Raw genomic sequence first — 19,295 nt, forward strand, 5'->3', positions numbered from 1 at the left:
TTTATATGCGTAGGTACCTTACTTCTTCATGTACTATAAAATAATTATATCATTGTTTCGTTTGAAAATTTTAATCGAATATGATCATAAGGTAAAGAATAATTATGACAAAATATGCTGCTTTCTATTTCTGCAATGAATACTAACTTTTGTAAATAACCTATACATTTTCACTGATGTGGGAATTATTTGCCGTTGATGTGGGATTATTGTGGTGACACATCAAAGTTATGATATTGGTTTGAGCTGAAGCCATGTAAGCTAGTAAGGTAGGGTTAAGCCCTTTATGTGTGTCAGCATCAACATAAACAAACAGACTTCCATTTTATATTTAAACCCTTTGTTCTAAACAAATCAACAAAATAAAACCTACTAAAGGTATATTCGTACAATACATGTATTGTCTTCATGAATTCTAATCACTCTAAATGCCTAATATAAAATAAAATGAAAATATTTTACATAAGTAAAAGGCTAATAAAAAATATTGATTGATTGATTGATTAATTAATTAAGCACCTATATGTAAATTACTAGAAAATACATGTTAAATTTGCCGAGGTGCAAGTGCGACTTATATGTATTTTAAGTGACTTTATTCCACAGAGATAACCCGAATAGGTACCCTACATGCCCGAATAATAAAAGTATCATCCGACTGGCGATAACAAAGATATCACTGTTGTAAAGATGACCCTTTGTCACACCATTTCGTAATTGGGTCATAAACTTCTTAAAACATCACTCGACTTTTATAAGCTTGCTTTGTGGGTGTCTTAACTTTTCATGAGCACCTTCGCTGAAAACATTGTGTCTCCCGAAGCTTTTAGGGCGTATTTCTTTATTATTATCTTGATGTTATGATACCCTTATAACATGGGATAACCTATCTGACTCCATCCATTTTCTTTCCGGTTTATGTTATTTTTAACGACAGGAAACATGCTGATAGCATTATCTTGATGTCAAAACTCAAACGCGCGTCATAATTTAATGAACGAAAAAGAAACAAAAGTCGCATTAAATTGTAAAAATCTTTTATTGCGTCTTATTGGAGCTACAGTTTAGTGAACTCTGAATGTAAACAAAGTTTCTAAAATGTGACACACAAACATTGCAATCGATCACATCTATCAAACGTTATATCATCATTTCGCGAGACTGATTGATGGCAAAGGTTGCCGGGTGACATAATTTGAACCCGGGGTATCTGGCAAACGATATTTTCTCTTATCAATAAATAAGCCCACTTTCTCGCATAACGGTCGTGAAATGAATTTACCTATATTTTAGACAGTTTTACGTTTTATCATAAATTGTATAAATGTCCGTTCTAATTATATCATAAAGACAAGGCGCAAAACTAAACGCTTTTCAAGTTAAGATACAAATACTATCTTGTTAGTCTAACTAATTCTACTGTAATTTGGTACATTTTAATGAGATTAATAACATGTTTCGGGCACAAAAATATTAAAACGAAATGCGTAGAGAATGTCCGGGCAATCTAAGCGCCGTGATGGCTTCAGTGTCTTGTTATTTCGCAGTTTAATTTAAATATGTAAATTTTATTAGGCATAATACTGGCTGAGGACTCTTGAATTGCAAATGAATGTGACATTACGTTTTATAGGCTGGTAGCCAATTCGTCGGCCCGTTTCCTCCTAGCTGACGGCAAATTTTCACTTATAAATGGGCTTAATATTGGTGTTACGCCGAGCACATCGGTAAGAAGTTATATTTTCCCTTTTAGCCGAGACAAACATTAAACTGTTGAATAAAATAATGATTTACGAGGAAAATATAAGTATTTGGGGATGAAGAGTGCACATGAAGCCTAATTCCGTTCACCGCCGAAAACATTTTCTCGTGGATATATAACGACCACGCAGAAATCTTTAAAATGTGTTATTGGACGCATGGAGCCGATATTAATGCGTCTACCGAGAAACCAAGCTCTCAAAATAAACGAACGACTATCGTAACATAACTTTATTTTTCCGTTTCATGGAAATATATGAGAAGCAACATGGAGCTCTTTATTTATAAATAATTAATACGGTGGATATATCCTCCTAAGGCCCAAGATCCTACCTAATAGTACTTCTTCAGTTCGATGAAATTTAAACTATATTCAATTGGAACAGAGTTGCATTTCTTTTGTTTCGTTTAAAATTCAAACAAATAAAAATCAACCCTATTACTTGCACTATAGGTTCAAATTTTATTGGATAATTTTAGGTTATGCATTTGTTTGGCTGGGTAACTATTAGGAGGATAAATAATTCTTGGAAAAGTTTGCAATCGCTGAAGACATTAAAGATAAACTTAAAGAAAAGGAAAAACCCTTTATACGCGCTTAGCATCAATGATATGGTTGAAGTCGGTGCCAAGCTAAATCTAGAAAATATCAACCCACTGTCGAACCGAATGTGAATGTCGAAGGAAAGAAAGCTCTCCATTGGTTGTTTGGATGTCTTATTGACCAGCATTGTAATTATGTACCTATGCATTTGACCTGGAACCGACTTCAAACATATCAGTCCAGCACATAAAAGGGATGATATTTTATTCTTTTACACACTGTTTTTCTTTTTTTAAGTTCGTTTTTAATGTTTATTTTTATTATGAGTGACGCAACATTCTGTAGAACTGGTTTTGTCTGTCCAAACAATCATCTCACAAAGAAATTTCGCGCTACGCGCGGAACTCTATCGTATAGGACCAATTTTTGACGAAACATTTGGACAATTTTATATAATTTTTATTTTTAGCTATGTACATATATGTGACCAGCGGCGGTAGCACAGTCGCATTTTTATCGCCTGTCACTATGTACGTTCTAACAGGTATGTAAGTGCGAAAGTGACAGGCCTAAGTACTCGTAGTGACAGTCGATAAAAATACAACCATGCTGCCACCGCAGTGAAAAACTTTAGAATTGATACGCTTTAGTTATCATTCACTAAAACTGTTATATTTTAGTCTAAATAAGTATTGCCTATTTTGGCTCTCTTTTTACAAACTTTTATTTAGTTTCACCTGTCTCGTTGTCAGTCTGAAATCAAATCTTGCAAGTTAAATTTGATCCACTTCCCGGTTTCCGATTGAGCTGAAATTTTGCATGCATGTGTAAATCGGACGACAATGCAATATTATGGTACCATCGAGCTGATCTGATGATGGAGACAGGAGGTGCCCATAGGAACTCTGTGATGAAACAACGCAACCTAATAATGTTAGGGGTTTTTAGAATGGTCTCGATGAGTATTAGTTGTCTGTCGTAAGAAAACTACAGTCAGCGAAAAATGAAATTTTTGCCAATACCTACCTTTTTTTATTTCAGAGAATCATAATTTTTGTCTGAAATGTGACTAAAATGATTTTTTAATATCCGTTTGCAAGTGACAGGGTATCCTTCACGATTGATCAAACGTTATTTGAACGCCTACGGTTTTTTGTTAATATATAATATTATGATAATCAAGAAACAACTGCCAAAATGAATATGATATATTATTTACTTAAATAATTTATCTCACAGCGGTATATATTTATATTATTTTTCAATTTAAGGAGTTACAAATACACTTTACATATATATAGCAACATTAATAAAATTAAATACTAATATATTATATAATGTAGGTACCTACATATTTATGTTATTAATTTTAAAAAGCGGCACCTTTACACTTTATTATTAATTACAATAAAAAAAACTACAATGCAACAGAAATTAACACACAATTACAATAAACAACGGTTAATGTGAAGAATCAACCTCCTTATTCATAAACGTTTACTAAAGTTGACAAGCCGACAATAATCGTTTGTCCCTTTCCGACGTATAGGTATGATGGAAAGGGACAAACGATTATTATCGGCTTGTCAAATTTAGTAGACGTTTATGAATAAGGGGGCAACTCCACCGGGTCCTAACGCAGCACTGCGGAATCGGGCAGCCCTGGGCCCTATTTCACCAACGTGACAAATGTCGCATTTGTCGACATCACTGTTACTGACGTCACAGGCCTCCATAGGCTAAGGTAACCGCTTACCATCAGACGGGCGGTGTGGTTGTTTGCCACCAACATGTTAATTAAAAAAAAAACTCCACTATATCGCCAGTAAATAAGTATTTATTTTGCGAAGCTAATGACAATTGTCACAAGAAATACGACAATTGTCACGAAATTCCGACACAGAACTCATTTGCTGTCAAGAATTACCGAAAGTTCTATGAAATCTTGTGACAATTGTCATCATTATCATCATAAACATCACAAGAGAAATACCTGTTTTTTGCCGATATAATAAAGTTTTTTTAAATAATACAATGATGGTGACAAACAGGAATACGGCCCGCCCGATGGTAAGCGATAACCGTAGCCAATGGATGCCTGTGACGTCAGCAACAATGAGACTTGTCGAATTGTCGCACCTGTCACGTTGGTGAAATAGGGGCCTGGTGTTCTCGTCCCTCTGGGATTACAGGCCTGAGCTTATGTTTATTCAAACTTATTAATCCATTTGTACCGTATCCCGTTTGAACGTCGAGTAAATCCCCATTTAAATAACTCTTGAGGACTCAAAGTTGGCAGAGAATTGGATATAGCGACACATTCTCACTAGTGTAAAATTTATTCGATAGCGTGACGTGACGTGAGGAGCTGAGTTTTAAATATTTTAGGTAAATATACCCGTCTCGCTAACTGAAGCAGCTCCTAAAACTAGTGCGATTAGGACAAGGCGAAAAATCCTGCATAATAATCTCAAAAATAAGGTTTCGTACTCGATTGTTTCCTCCTCCAAAACTTAACCAACCCTAACCAAACTTGGAAATCTAAATGATTATGAAATTATCTGTGTCGGACCGGTTTGCTTTTTTGGCTAACTGATATCAGTTTTGAATAATACGCCTCTCATTGCGGCATAGTCAATTAGGCCATTTTGGCCATCTTTGAAGGGCTATAGCGCCTTAAAAACAAAAATATCAAAAAAAGCAAAACGGTCTGACACAGATATTGACAATATTAACCTGTGTTGAAAAAACATTGCTCTAGCATCAAAACCCACGGAGGAAACAGTCGAGTACGTTTGTATGGAGAAATGACCACTCCTGTTGGCTCTTAAGTGTCATTTTATGTGTGGATTTTGAGTTTCCAAAACGTCCCGCTTGGCGCGCTGTTTTAAAATCCCATATAAAGACATAACGTAAACGAACGCTCGTCACGCTATCGAATGAAATTTACACTTGGGGCCCGATTCGGATTTTGAAATAAACATCTATTAGATATCTTTTAGATATCACCAAGATACGATAACGATATGTTTAAAATCTAACCTGTCAAATTTGACATTTGCGCAATTCTGGGATTTCTCTTGAACGATTTCCACAGGATATGACTTACACATCCAATTCACGTCTAATAGATATGTTACTCTATCTAACGTAAAAGTGACATTGGTTGCACGAATTGCGCTGCAAAAGAGAACTAGTTGATATCTAAACTATAACGTATCTAGAATGGATCTAGTACGTGTCGTCTCTTGTGAATATCTTGAAGTTCGAATACGGCAGTAGGATATTCTGATGGTGGATTACAGAAACGCGCCTGTCTACAAAATTCTAAAAATTCAATCACCGTTAATGCTTGTCATCCATATGGGCGAGTCACAAAGATATACGACGCGCTAAAGGTTTTTCGTAATTGAATTGTACGATTTTATTGGTCACGCATTAGTGCTGTGTTAATTTTCCGTTTTATTGCTCTTTTATGGCGCGATGCTATCAAACTATGTCATAATTCGTCTACACCAACTTTACTAACCCCCACATCCACATAATTTGGTAAGGTGGGTCTCTATCGTCTCCCAAAAAGTTTTAAGTCATAGTGTATTGTTTGCCCGCTTTTTTGTTAGTCATAATTTATTTGGTTCGGAAACGCGTCTCTTTTCAGGATTGCTATAAAACAAACCTAACCTAACCTATCCATAGGATAACCTAACGAAAATCCTGAAAAGTTAACGGTTTCAGTTGTATGACTAATGATAATCTGACAAACAATGCATTATGACTTAAAACTTTATGGGAAACAAAGGAACCCTTTGGTAAGGTACGTAGGTTTATTAAAATTTACATTTCATATTAAATGACAGTTATTTAGTATGCAAATGTTTGGTCAATCGAAAACAAGTGAATTCATGTCAAATGTAAAATAATATATGCATGTTGGCAACCCGGCAGCTAACGATGTGCAAAACAATTGAATTAATGTGCACAGTGCGCCAAATACCAGTCCGTTTAGGGCCAGTTATTCAATTGTTCATGAAAATGACACCACACTCACAAAAGTTAGTTTTCATTGGTTATTTAAGAGTAGGTATTTGATAAGTGATGAAATGGACTAACCGATTATACAATGTATAATTAATGTATTGGTATATTAATTAATAGTCATGTTTGTGGTTTTATATCAATGTTAATTTATTTTTAATACAGTTGCTCAAAAAGTGCTACTTTACGTAGCTGTTTAGCGTGCGGAAAGTTGGTTATCTCGAACTAGTGCTTTTTACTTTTCCAATTTTTTTAAATTTATACTTGTTCCAATTCACGACTACTTATTGATGAGTGTTAATATTAGTTTCCTTTAAACGTCGTAATCAGCATAAAAACCTACCGTTAATGTAAGAATACGAAAAATATTACATATTTCATATTTAATTACTTACCTCTTCATCATTATAACACGTTTATTTTTTAATATTCAATATTGAAAATTCCGTTCTTAATAAGTTGACTGAATGGAACGGAATAGCTGCCAAACGCCCATAGATATAATATACTTAAAGACGCCGTCTAACCGAGCTGTCACTGTTACCACTTTTGTTTAGTGTACGATTAACAATGTTTTTATTATTTTTTCGCAACTGTATTAAAAAACGTCGTTCGATACACGTGCGGAAATGTCATTCTTCACTCGTCCCGAGTCTTGCCACTCGCCTGCGGCTCGTGGCAAGATATCTCGATACTCGTGAAGTAATGACATACCTTCCGCACTAGCATCGAAATGTACTATTGTCTGTCATTGGCGTATGTGTCGCCATTAACCTTAGATTAGGTCAGGTCCCCACAGAAAACCAGCGCCACGGTTTGCCTCGGCATTATGCTGAGTGAGGATTCTATTTTAGCCTCCAAATGTTTTACTTTATGTCTGTATGCCTTTCTTTTTTATGTACTACGAGTATATTGTGATGGTAAATAAATTTATTTTCTTTCTTTCTAAATACTGTACCTAGGTCACGTAGGTACTCGTATCTAATTAATTCAGTAATTGTTGCAAAACTGGTAGCTACGAAGTAATTTCAATCTTCTATTCTGGCTAACCCTAATAACTACGGCTCGGTGGGAAATAAGTTTTATAAAATAAGCTTCAACATACTCTATATCCATTTATACCTAACTCGTGATGATAAATTGTATTTGTATGAGTTTTAAACATGAAATCTTTTATTCTTTCGTTTTATTTATATGCTTCGAGGGAAAATGCTAAAGGCTTCGTCACACAGGTGCGTTTTCCCGGCGGGGCGTAAGCGGGGCGCGCCGCTTTTGCATATAAAACGCCCACGCCGCGCTCACGCCCCGCCCGGAAAACGTGTGACGGAACCTTTATGTTGCAACCACCGCGCCTCGAGTGGGGAATAGACTTAAGTCATTAAAATTCAGTAAAGCTAAGAACACATTAGAAACGATAGGCTCACTCCGTAACAATTATTCCCGGTTCATACTCGTTTTACGGGTGTATTTACTCGGCTCTCCGAAATTAGAGATGTGCTTAACGGCGGTGTAACCTCGTGTAAGATGAGTTATCAACACAGAAGGCACAGTTTGTTTTAGGTTGCATGTTTTTATTTTAGATTGATGTCTTTTCTGTTTGTATTGAAGTCTAAACATAAAAAACAAATTTATAATTAATATCTTCAAAAAATCAACTTATTTATAGACAATGTCTTTGAAAAGTGGGTGTTCATTTTTAAAGCAATTTACTTAGTCCCGTATAAATAAATGATAATGTGTAAAACTCGTTTATAGAAAGTATTACTTAAGTATAGAAAGTGTGTTTAACATAGAAAGGTACAGAAATCACGAATTCCCACAGTTATGCAAACATCCTCTAAACTCTAAATTGATTACCATGTGCTGGAGTTACAGGCATCCATAGGCTACGGCGACCGCTTACCACCAGGCGGGCCGTATGCTTGTTTGCCACCGACGTGGTATAAACAAAATCCAGGCGTTTGTCGATTGTAGAAATCTTGCCCCTCTAGTATGCATATATGAACTCTTTGTGTTAACGTCGAGTAAGCTCGTGTGTTTGTTTTACGAAATTGAGTATGTAATTGTTATCATAACAAACTCTCAATTCCATCGTTTGCTGTGTTCTGTTTGATTTGCCTTTTCTTAAATATTTCCTAATATTGACGGGATTTAGGTTTGTCCATTTTTAACTATTGTAGTTTTCTCCAGTTGTAGCAGCTACATTTTAAAGGCCATGAAACATTTTTTAGTTAAAAAAGAATACCAAAAAATAAAGCAAGTCTTTAAAGGCCTGAAAATCTGCCTCGAGATTTGTACTGAACTTTAAAAAAAAATGAGAATTTGCTAAAAATAAATTCATGATTGATTGAGTCCATTATTACTCGGTAGACTCTAAAGGCGGGATTCCACATGAGGCACAAGAATTTTTGTAATGAATATGCGTGCGCCGCAGAGTGCCGCACACTGCATGGTGGAAACCGCCTTTAGTACAACGAGTACTTACGCACATACTGCTGTATTCGAACTTCAAGATATTCCAAGAGACGAAATGTACTAGATCCATTCTAGATACGTTATAGTTTAGATATCAACTAGTTCTCTTTTGCAGCGCAATTCGGGCAACCAATGTCACTTTTACGTTAGATAGAGTAAGATATCTATTAGATGTGAATTGGGTCTCTAAGTCATATCCTGTGGAAATCGTTCAAGAGTATCTCCAGAATCTCGCAAGTGTCAAATTTGACAGGTTAGATCTTAAACATATCGTTATCGTATCTTGGTGATGTCTAAAAGATATCTAATAGATATCTATTTCAAAATCCGAATCGGGCCCATATACACGTTAACGGCTCAATTCTTACGTATTCGCTTGCTCCGCCAATTTAAGCCAACATATAAAAGATCAGCAGATTTAATTAGAGTATATGTTGAATAGAATTAGTTCACCGAAATTAGACGTAAATGAGCTTTGTTTTCGAATTAACTGATACTTGAAACCTGTTGAGATAAGTTAGCATCAATTGTTAAAACTAATTAAATATTTTGTCTAATTACAACTTGTAAGGGCTTAAGTAAGCGAATTAAATTAAATCTCAGCTTTCGCGTAATCTGATTATCCAGCCTGCCGTAAAAATCACTAATGTATTTAGGTTTTACAAATTACTATTTTGAGATTCATACAATAACTGCTATAAACAAATATTTTTGAAATAAGTACACACACCCATCACAAAACGCAAACCAGTTAACTATAATTTTCACGAGCGCGTGTGATTTGTACTTTGGATTACAAACAATATGAAAAGTTTCCTAATAATATAAATCGATTACATACGTAACAAAATTACACGACACGTGAAAGCTCATTACTTATTTTCTATACGAGTACATCAGTACACGTTACACGCGGCACATAACATATACATATAGGCTTACATTACGAAATTATCTCACATATTTGAGTTATGCAACAGTTTCAGGGATATTTTCGCACATTTTATTAACTTCATTTTGTAATAAAATGTAGAGATCTCCACGAATCTGCTATGGAATCCCTAAAATACATACATACATTACCATTTCAACATAATGTAAAATCGACCTAATTTTCAAAGCCGTAAGGCTTATATCTCATTGTGAATAAAGAGTGATATGTGCTGTTTAGGAAGTAACCGTTGGAAATACCACTTAATGGTCTCCGGTTGGAGTGCCATTAAAATAGCCCTTCAGCTGAGAATTACTGCTTTAACGTATTTCAGCCTTTGTTTCGAATGACATAGCTGTAATTTTAAGTTTAGTAATAATGATACTAACCCCAATGGACCTAAAGTCTGAAATAAATTGTTTTTTTTTTGTAACAAACAAGTTGGTACAAATAATCATTAATTTACTAATCAACCTACTGGTAAATTATTGTATATTTAATTCCGAAATTTGAAATTCTGTAAAAATATATCGTAATAAGTTTTTTAAGTAATTATCTGGAAACCAGAAATGTCACTATTTACAGGTGATAGATCAATCTATCAAATTCATAGCCAGATATTACAATCAGAATAATCCAGCCTCCGGTTTAAAATGGACAATCGATGATCACTATGATCAGAGTATTTATTACAATATATACATAACATGTTTTTTCTTAGTCAATATACCTAACTGTACAATCAATTTAAATTAATTAATATACATATTTTATTATGTACAGACTACACAGTTACAAAATAATGTTGGGACAAAAGAGATGTGTGTAGGACAAACGATACCATTAAAATTATTAATAGACGAGTACAGACCGATGCCGTTAGAGAATCATTTCGAAACGAACAATACACAATGACCGAAGGTTTACGTTCGCTTAAAACTAGATGGCCTGTGACAAATTAAATGATGTCGAAGGCATAAAGTGGATGAGTCACCCCGCGCTGTACTTACGTCGATTGGACATGCACTGAGATTTAAAAACTCACGACGGATAACATACATTCCATGGTTCAAGTGAGTACTTTGTAATTTATCCGGCTGTAATTATTTCTGGTTGATCTATTTTTTTATTTTATAGATTATAAAGTTAACCATAATTAACATTTTCATATTAAATATTATGTACCTTTATACCAATAGCTTTGCAAAAATATTATTATATAGTCATATCATAAATGTCATTGTCAAAACCCGTACCTAATTAAAATATACGTAGAATGTTAAAACATTTCATGTAAGCCCAGGCATGCCTTGTAAAATTATCAGCTAGACCATGTTCAGAGTAGAGGCAGTTACATTACCCCATTTGCTAGATTGCGTGGTCCGATCTTAGTCAAACACAGCAGGGGATAACGTTTCTCGCCAAATATGGTATTTTCAATACATTTCATTGCTACAACTGACTTTTACAACTCACTTGTACGAACATATAAGTACAATGTACTTTGAAACTAAAAATAGAGCAGCCCAGTTACCAAACTCTCTCAGAACGCCGAAGGGTAAGCCAAACTAGTCTTTAGAAAGTAGGAAATTAAAGGAATTGTTTAATTTAAAAAAATCTTGCAATTCAAGACACGTAGGTATACCAGGTTCATAATTTCCTTCTATCTTGGTACTTTCTCTCGTTTTGTCTACGTGTTCTTTGGAACACACGTTTGAAATGTCCAAATTCACTATAAATTAAGTAACACGTGAAGGTAATATAAAATATTACTACGCTTGATAGTTATTTTATTAGTCATCTCACTAACGATCCAACTGTGAGGAGACACTCGACTGATCATCTGGACTTTTGCCAAGCCTGTATTTTCGAATTCCTTTTTTACTCAAGTGCTTATAACAACAACTATCGACATCTCTACCTTACACTAGGTACAACATTTAGGTCTGGTCATTGCAAACATTGGACTACACACGGTGTAAAATGAATCTTGTAAAAAAAGGAATGTCGAACAAGATATAGAATACATTTCGCTTTTTAATCTAATTGCTAGAAACAATGTACAAGAACGTGTTATTAGAGACGATGTATTATGAGTCGTACTAGTGTTTTTATGGACAAATAATCGCAATAATTGCCTAAGGATATTGTAATTACGTTTAATGTGTACCTACTGATAGTACTGATATACTTAAAAAATACAAATACTAGTAACATCTGAATATGAAATGGCTTTGGCTGAATAATAAAGTCTATGCAATGGCGAGAGTCGCGATGGGGTGCCGTTTCTCGTTGGATAACTTATTTGATCGGTTCGCTTAGCAATGCTATGCGGAAGCTTAGTTATTGAATAGGGTGTGAAAGAAACTATAATGAAATACTTTAAAAAATTAAAATTAAACTGCCTAAATTAAATAGCCACAACCGAATACAGAAGCTCCTTCTTCTTGGAACTGAAGTCGGGTAAAAAGTGTATAACTAGGTAACTTTGTAAAAATTCTTGAGGAATAAACGCCTAACGTATAAATGTACGTATTTTCATATCATATACTTATGTAAACCATTTTTTATAGCAAAAATCTGGGAGGAAGATCTAGGGTTCAGAAAATAATATATTTTTATTCAGGAAAAAGCCAAAAAGGGACACCAACTATTTGTTATAATAATCACCGTGAACGGATCAAAATGCAATTCAACTGTCGTCATTCATTTTGTTGCAATTACGTCGCGATTATGAGGCGATGCGATCTTTTTTATCGTTAGTTATGCCATAGGGGACACAAAGGGGGAATAAAATTCCCTACTGAACAATATATCACATTGGAATAAATTGGGGGAATTGCCATTAATGATTCAGGATTTTGCTTGATTTACTAAAAAAATTATGTTAAATAAAAGTACAAAAAAACATGCTGACAACTTATAGGAATACCTATTGTAGTAGGAATCACAAACATACAACTATATTGGCATATCTACTGTAGCAACAAAAAGCATAATGCTGCACTATCCATTGATATTCCACGCTAAACGGGCAATCACCGACCGAAATTGTGACACCCGTATACGAGTCCACTTATAGATAGGACGTCTTTACGGCCCATACGCAATTGTAGCGAGAAATCCCTGGGCGACGATGCGACGGTGGGCATAACGAATTACTCTGCCGTCGGAAGGCGAGGCAGTAACAATGTATACGTTTCACACGCTGTTACTACCTTTCTCTTTCGATTTAGAGTACAGCCGGACGGTCAACGGGCGCTTTACGAGGCGTTTCCCAGCACTGATGATGATTTAGATGCAAGGAATATCGGACGGAAGCCCGGCTATAAACCGCGGGACTAACCGAAGCGCTGCCATGGCAACGTGGCGACGAGGGTGCCCGCCCTATGCTCTCTTTACTCTCTAGTTCACGGACACTTATCGTTATCATAATAAATTGGAACGCGCAATAACGCAAGGATCGCAATAAAATGGTGATGTTATGAAGAATGTGTATTTTGAAGGAAATAATATTAACGTTACATATTTGTCCGCTGTGATGTCGTATGTAGTGCCTATTTAATATCAAAGCAAAGAGTAGACATTTTCTTCATTCTTCTGCTGTGTTCTTTGTAACTTGCATTTCATAATTTTGATTTTAAATTAGATATGTATTAAGATCCGTTTGATGACGAGCTCGACGCTTTTGACAGAGACTTCTGGTGGGAGACTTCTGAGGATAGAGATACGTGGAAGAATAAGAGGGAGGCCTTTGCCCAACAGTGGGACAATATGGGCTCATAAATCAAATGACCGGGATGTCCCAAGTAACACACAAGCAGGATAATAGAGTAAAATTATCATCTTATTCAAATTAAGAATTCAAATTAATTATATACCCGTGAGTTTATAAGAGAGACAAATAATAATTAAAATCCGAATTTTAGTAATTTTTTTTTATTTGTAATGAAATACGTAGTAACTTTATGTATGTCTTTTCATATCAGTAAGTTACTACGGTAGATACAAGTGACAAAACACGGCCCTCCCAATTTATTCCCCTTATTATATACAGCGACGGCCTCATTACTGCCTTGTTATGTTTCACAAGTTCGCCGAAGTTTATACTACCTACTCACTAAGTTATTTCATTTGGTGCCGTATAATGGTGTTTGATGTTCAAACAACAGTAAAATCTTGATATGTAACGTAAACACAATGTAAAATCCCTTTTATGACCCGTCGGCTGATGATGATATATCGACGTCGGCCACGGTGTTGATCGTCACTTACCCTACCCTTATCACGGAGCGCGTAATTTCGAATTCATTGACCTTAGTACAACACGGCATGGGACGCAGAATTTTGTTAAAAGCCATTCTGTGTCCGTGGTATATGTCTTCGATATTTGGAAACTGATACAAAATTGTTTTTCTTTACAGTTACCGATTGGATATGAGACGATGAGCCATGGAATCACAAAGCGCGCCGCCAAGCCCCGAGGAGTCGGGGGAGGCGGTGTACGACCCCAGGTGCGGCCGCTACCAGCTGCAGCACACGCCCGCGCTCCAGCGGACCTTCGCCAGCTGTCGCGAAACCACGCGACCCAGGCCTCACCACCGCCACGCCGTCTCAGAGCCTGCACGCCCCGACGACCGGGTGCTCACCACCGCAGAAGTACACGACTATCCTTCCTCCGAATCAGGCATCGCCGCCGATTGTCCACACCCCCACACGAGCAACGACGAGAGTCCCTCTTACGATCGATCTGACTATGAAGGAAATTCAAGCTACAGTCTCAGGCACACACCTGATTACCATCATACCTTAGATTGTAAACACAGGCCGGTCGATTATAATCGTAGTCATACACCTGATTATAATCACGGTCATGGGTCGGACTGTGAGCGTGGCCACACGCGCACCCAGGGTCGCCGAGCTCACAGAAAGCACAGGCGGGAAGAGGACGATGGAGCGCAATCACTTGACGAGCGTTGTGCTAGGGACTTGGATGAAATTCTACCAGCTCGGCTAGCCGCTGTTAACTTGTCAAGAGAACCGCCTCCTCAAACGTGGAACAGAAGCAATATTGCTGCTACAATGGAAAGGTTCGAGCCCGTTGACTATTCATATGCCTACTATGATCACCATTTATCAATGCCGTCGTCGTCAAGAAAGGCTAACAGACATCGAGGACGCGGTGGGATACCACGAGATCGTACAGCACGTCACAATTATGTCACTCGATACGGAACCGAGGAAAATATCTATGAAGAAATAACAGACGGAACAAGAACTTGTCCTAAACATAGATACGCACCACGACAATCGCTCGTCTCTCTAGACAGGAGCGTCGTAGAAGAGGAAGTTCGCCGGGTAGAGTCGAGGCACAAAAGAATTTTAGGAGAGCTAAATCTAAGTGTCGAAGCGATGTTAATGCCAGAATGCGAATCACCAGATTCGGAGCGAGCTGAAGATAGGGATAATATAGAAGAATTGCTAAGAGTCGGGCCAACAGATGAATTACTTTCACCTGCGAGCTGTAATCCCCCGGATTTGGATAGCGGGTTTAGTGGGAGCAGCAGTGGAGCGAGTTACGTTGGCAGTTTGCGACGAAAGCCGACTGGGTCGGTGCCTCACTTACCGGCGGTGGCGTACGGCACGCGCGGAGCCGGAGTCCGCATACTGGGCGCTGATGAATGCAGCGTGCGTTGCCCTAGGGACACCACCTCGCCCCGCAGTTCTAGCTGCGGTGACGCCAAAACGACGGGGTTTTGGAATAAGAAGTCCTGGAAGAAAATATCAGGTTTCTCTAGCTCAAACAGCATCAACAAAGCCGGTCTCACTGGTAAGTTGACCTAAAACATTATACAATACTTAATTAATTAACATTTATCAAGTTGTAAGTCAATTCATGTGCGCACATAATATTAAGATAAGCTAAATGCATGCAATACGAAAGTTTCAAATGATTTTAAACCAATATCAACAAACAATTCATTTCCTTTTTACATAGTTGACAAATACCACACACGATACCAAAATAACATTCACTACAAAATTTAGATACGCGATTCCGTTCTTACATAAAACACGAATGATTCCGCGATATCAAGTCATAAAACCCCTGAGAGTATCACTCCCGTTTTATTTTCGCCCGCTTTCGCCCGCCCATGGGCGTTTTCAGATGGACGCGCGCGCGTAGCTCTGTTTGTTGTTTTTTGTTTGTTTGTTTTGTTAACGGTGCGGCATTTTGCATTGCAGGTCTGCTCGTTAGGTACACTTTCCGGCGTAAGTCCGGGTCGCAGGGCTCTCAGAGCAAGCGGCGTGCCGAGCCGGTCACATGCGATGCGTGCCTCTCACAACGATGTTAGCCGCACCATGGTAAGGGTCCTACACAAATCACCTGCCAATTAGCCAAACATTAATCTACTAATAAAACATTTTTTTCATCTTGTAATCGAATATTTTTTTACTAATGATTTTATTATTTATTTACCACCCCGATTGGCTAAGCCGCGTCCATTTTAAATTATATTTTTTACCTCATGGAGGACTTCAAATAACCCTTTAATAACATTCACAACATAACATTCCGTGTTTTTCGGTTAAACAACAAATCTAACACCATTTATGTTTAATATTAAAGTATTAACAATAATAACGAGCGCGCGGCTGGGTCAGGAACGATTAACAAAGTCGATACAAAGTTCCCTCGTTAAGGTATCGGAGATATTACTTCTACCGACTTCGACTTAAGATAAGTATTGTTCCGCAAGAACCGAGACAATAGCATGCGCTACCACTTAATTAAGCCCCGGCAATACGATGTAACTTAGAACGAGGGCAAAGTTTCTGATTAGTCCGCCAAGACAAATGTCAAAACAATACGTGTGGTCTTGGTTGCAGATGACGCCTGTAGGCCAAGCCGAGCTAAGTCCAGAACAGCCACTATACCATACAGGTTAATATCTCTATTAAGAACTTTCATAACAGTAAATGAAACTCTTCGAAAAGTTCATAAGAAAATTCCAAGTGTTTTCTTACATTTAGCAACGTAAACTTTAAAAGTTTTGTAAAATAAGACCTGTGAGAATACCGTCGCCGTTTAGTTTAAAGTTTTTTCTTTGTTACAGCTACTCCAACGGAAAACTGGTGGTGCCGCTGGATTCCCTAGCGCAGAGCTGAGGGGCCGAGGCCCCTCGCACTCCCGGCCTCCAACTCATCTGAAGGGCTCCTCACGATCGGGCCGCGATAAGCGCACCTCCTCTGCCCTCCAAGTAGATACATCAGAAACCTCACAACAAAAACATTCCATTACGAAAACCTTGCAGTATGTCTCAAAGACAGACTGCAGTGCGATCGTGTAAGAAAATGTAAAATAGCATGTGTAAATAAATCAAGAGACTTCGGGAAAGTACGCGGCGAGTATACGTTGAAGTGATAGAAAAGCCTAAATAAATATTGTGTTGTTTTGACAACCGTTTCATAGAAACGTAAGGACTACGTTGTTACTACTTATCAATTTTTAGTAGTTACTAGGTACCTACATGAAAAGGCTGACACAGTTAAATCGCATTTTGTAAATGGTAATTGGAAATCGTTGGCATTAGCTGGTACATATTAATTAAATAACTATTTGATGTTTGTCTGTAACTTTTCTATACATACCTATACTATCACACGTAGATATGTGTAAAAAGTATTGTTGTCTGCTGTTTTAGTAAATTTTAATGGTGCCTAATAAAGCCTGATAATGTTCGCATACGTTGCTGTCAAGATAAAAACACCATTTCGTACAATATTAAGCACTAGTTTTTATTAAAAAATCGTATAACTATTTATTAGATCATTATTACAGAGTGCTAGACTCCATCTATTCAATGAAACATGCTCCAGGCCTAATTTTGCACCAATTACATTATTATAAAAACATTTTAACGTTTGAACAAAACTTTCAAAAGTAAGGAACCATTACGAGTAGCATGTCAAGAAACCTTTGGTCCAACATATTTATTTAAAACTAAGAATCTGTGTAAAAATATCGTTTTTTAAAGAAAATGTTGTTCTCGAGTCCATTGTTAATAGTTGTTAGTGTGTAATTGTATATTTTGTAAATACGTAAGCATACAGTGCACTGTTTTTTTGTTACGGAAACTTTTTTGCATCGTTATTTGAAAGGCTTTTATAAAAAAAATATCACAGATATTATAGTGGTAAAAAACCTAAAATACATCTCAATTTTGCAGCAATCGAAAAGAATGTTTTATATTTGAGTGATTGAGATAAAAAATATTTACGATTTGACAATATTTATATAAATCTGCACTCAAATATAAACAAAGGAGCACAATTTATACTCTCTTTGTATTTATTCTGAAATCACAATTACTAGAATGTTGTAATTTACCATTTACCTAAAAAGTAAGGATGTGAACAATATAATTGCTGGTAAAAAAATAAATTAGACACTTGTCACTTAGGTACCTAAATATGTACGCTATTTCTAAATTTTCTTAAACCTTCACGTAAGTTTTATTCTTTCTACTTATTTATAGCTCATCGTTATTTAATTTATTACCATGTCACATGAACTTTCATCTACCTACATAATTACATAGGGTGCATTTGAAGTCGATTCGAAGTTGCCGGATTCGAACTTTAAGATACGTCAATTAATAGATCTGGAAACGATATGGATTAGAAGTGACGTTTTTGTTTGAAGAAACGTCACATTTGACACTGACATATCTAATTCATATCGTTTCTAGATCTATTAGTTGATGTATCTTAAAGTTAGAATAGGGCCATTAGTTATACCTATATAATATTTATTCTAGCCAACATTAAAAAGGGAATATTATTTACAGAGCAATATAAATAGAACACTGAATGGACATTGTATGAAAAATGTTGTATATAATCAATTGCTCTACCCATTGTTTATATCCTATTTATTTTAAACACCCCGGAACTATATACTGCCTGCACATTAACACTGCCAGTCTACCTAGTTGTGACAAGTGTCTAATATTACCTTTTATTGATACATATTTATAATGATTGTAAATAATTATTAATTTAAATTCATATTTGAATCAGTCAGTGAGACTTAAGTAAATAGGTATGTAACTATTGTGCTAAGCTGGACTGATAAGAGGTAAACACTCTCAATGTTATATTTCTTTTACTGTCTGTAAGAATTTAGCGACCGTGTTCAAGTCAAAAGAGATTTTTATTAAATAAATCATAAAAGTCATTACAATCTTTTATTTACCCTGAAGGCGTACTCACTAATACTTCGAATACCATAAACTGGAGTCACTTTGATTCGTGGGGTAACATTGATCATCGATTTTTGAACTATAAGGAATACGTTTCTGAACGATTTCATCATCTATTTTTGCTATTCTATCCATATCATAAAATGTTTAAATTCGCGTTCAAAAATCGACTCCCTATTCCTCAAAAATCGATGATCAATGTTACCCCGTGAATCAAAGTAACCCTATTCTACGGTACTTCTCGTGAAAGAATACAGCCATAGAGGTGCTGGCTTCATGTTGC

At 36.4% G+C, this 19,295-nt stretch overlaps 1 protein-coding gene across 4 annotated transcripts in view; it reads left to right on the forward strand.

The window, feature by feature from the left end:
* Positions 1 to 18,987, forward strand: part of LOC134670207 (uncharacterized) — a 123,963-nt gene extending 104,976 nt beyond the window's left edge. The window contains exons 3-6 of one of the 4 annotated variants that reach the window (XR_010099030.1): positions 14,171 to 15,576; positions 15,993 to 16,112; positions 16,638 to 16,692; positions 16,865 to 18,987. Coding sequence is in view for 3 of the 4 variants with exons in the window: in XM_063527922.1 (XP_063383992.1) it covers positions 14,199 to 15,576; positions 15,993 to 16,102 (1,488 nt within the window). In the remaining variant the exon portion in view is untranslated. The remainder of the gene's footprint in view (positions 1 to 14,170; positions 15,577 to 15,992; positions 16,113 to 16,637; positions 16,693 to 16,864) is intronic. The other 3 variants (XM_063527922.1, XM_063527923.1, XM_063527924.1) reach the window with 3 other exon arrangements.
* Positions 18,988 to 19,295: the final 308 nt, after the last annotated feature.

Source organism: Cydia fagiglandana, chromosome 13 (genome assembly GCF_963556715.1).
Source record: "Cydia fagiglandana chromosome 13, ilCydFagi1.1, whole genome shotgun sequence".
Classification (NCBI taxonomy): Eukaryota; Metazoa; Arthropoda; class Insecta; order Lepidoptera; family Tortricidae; genus Cydia; species Cydia fagiglandana.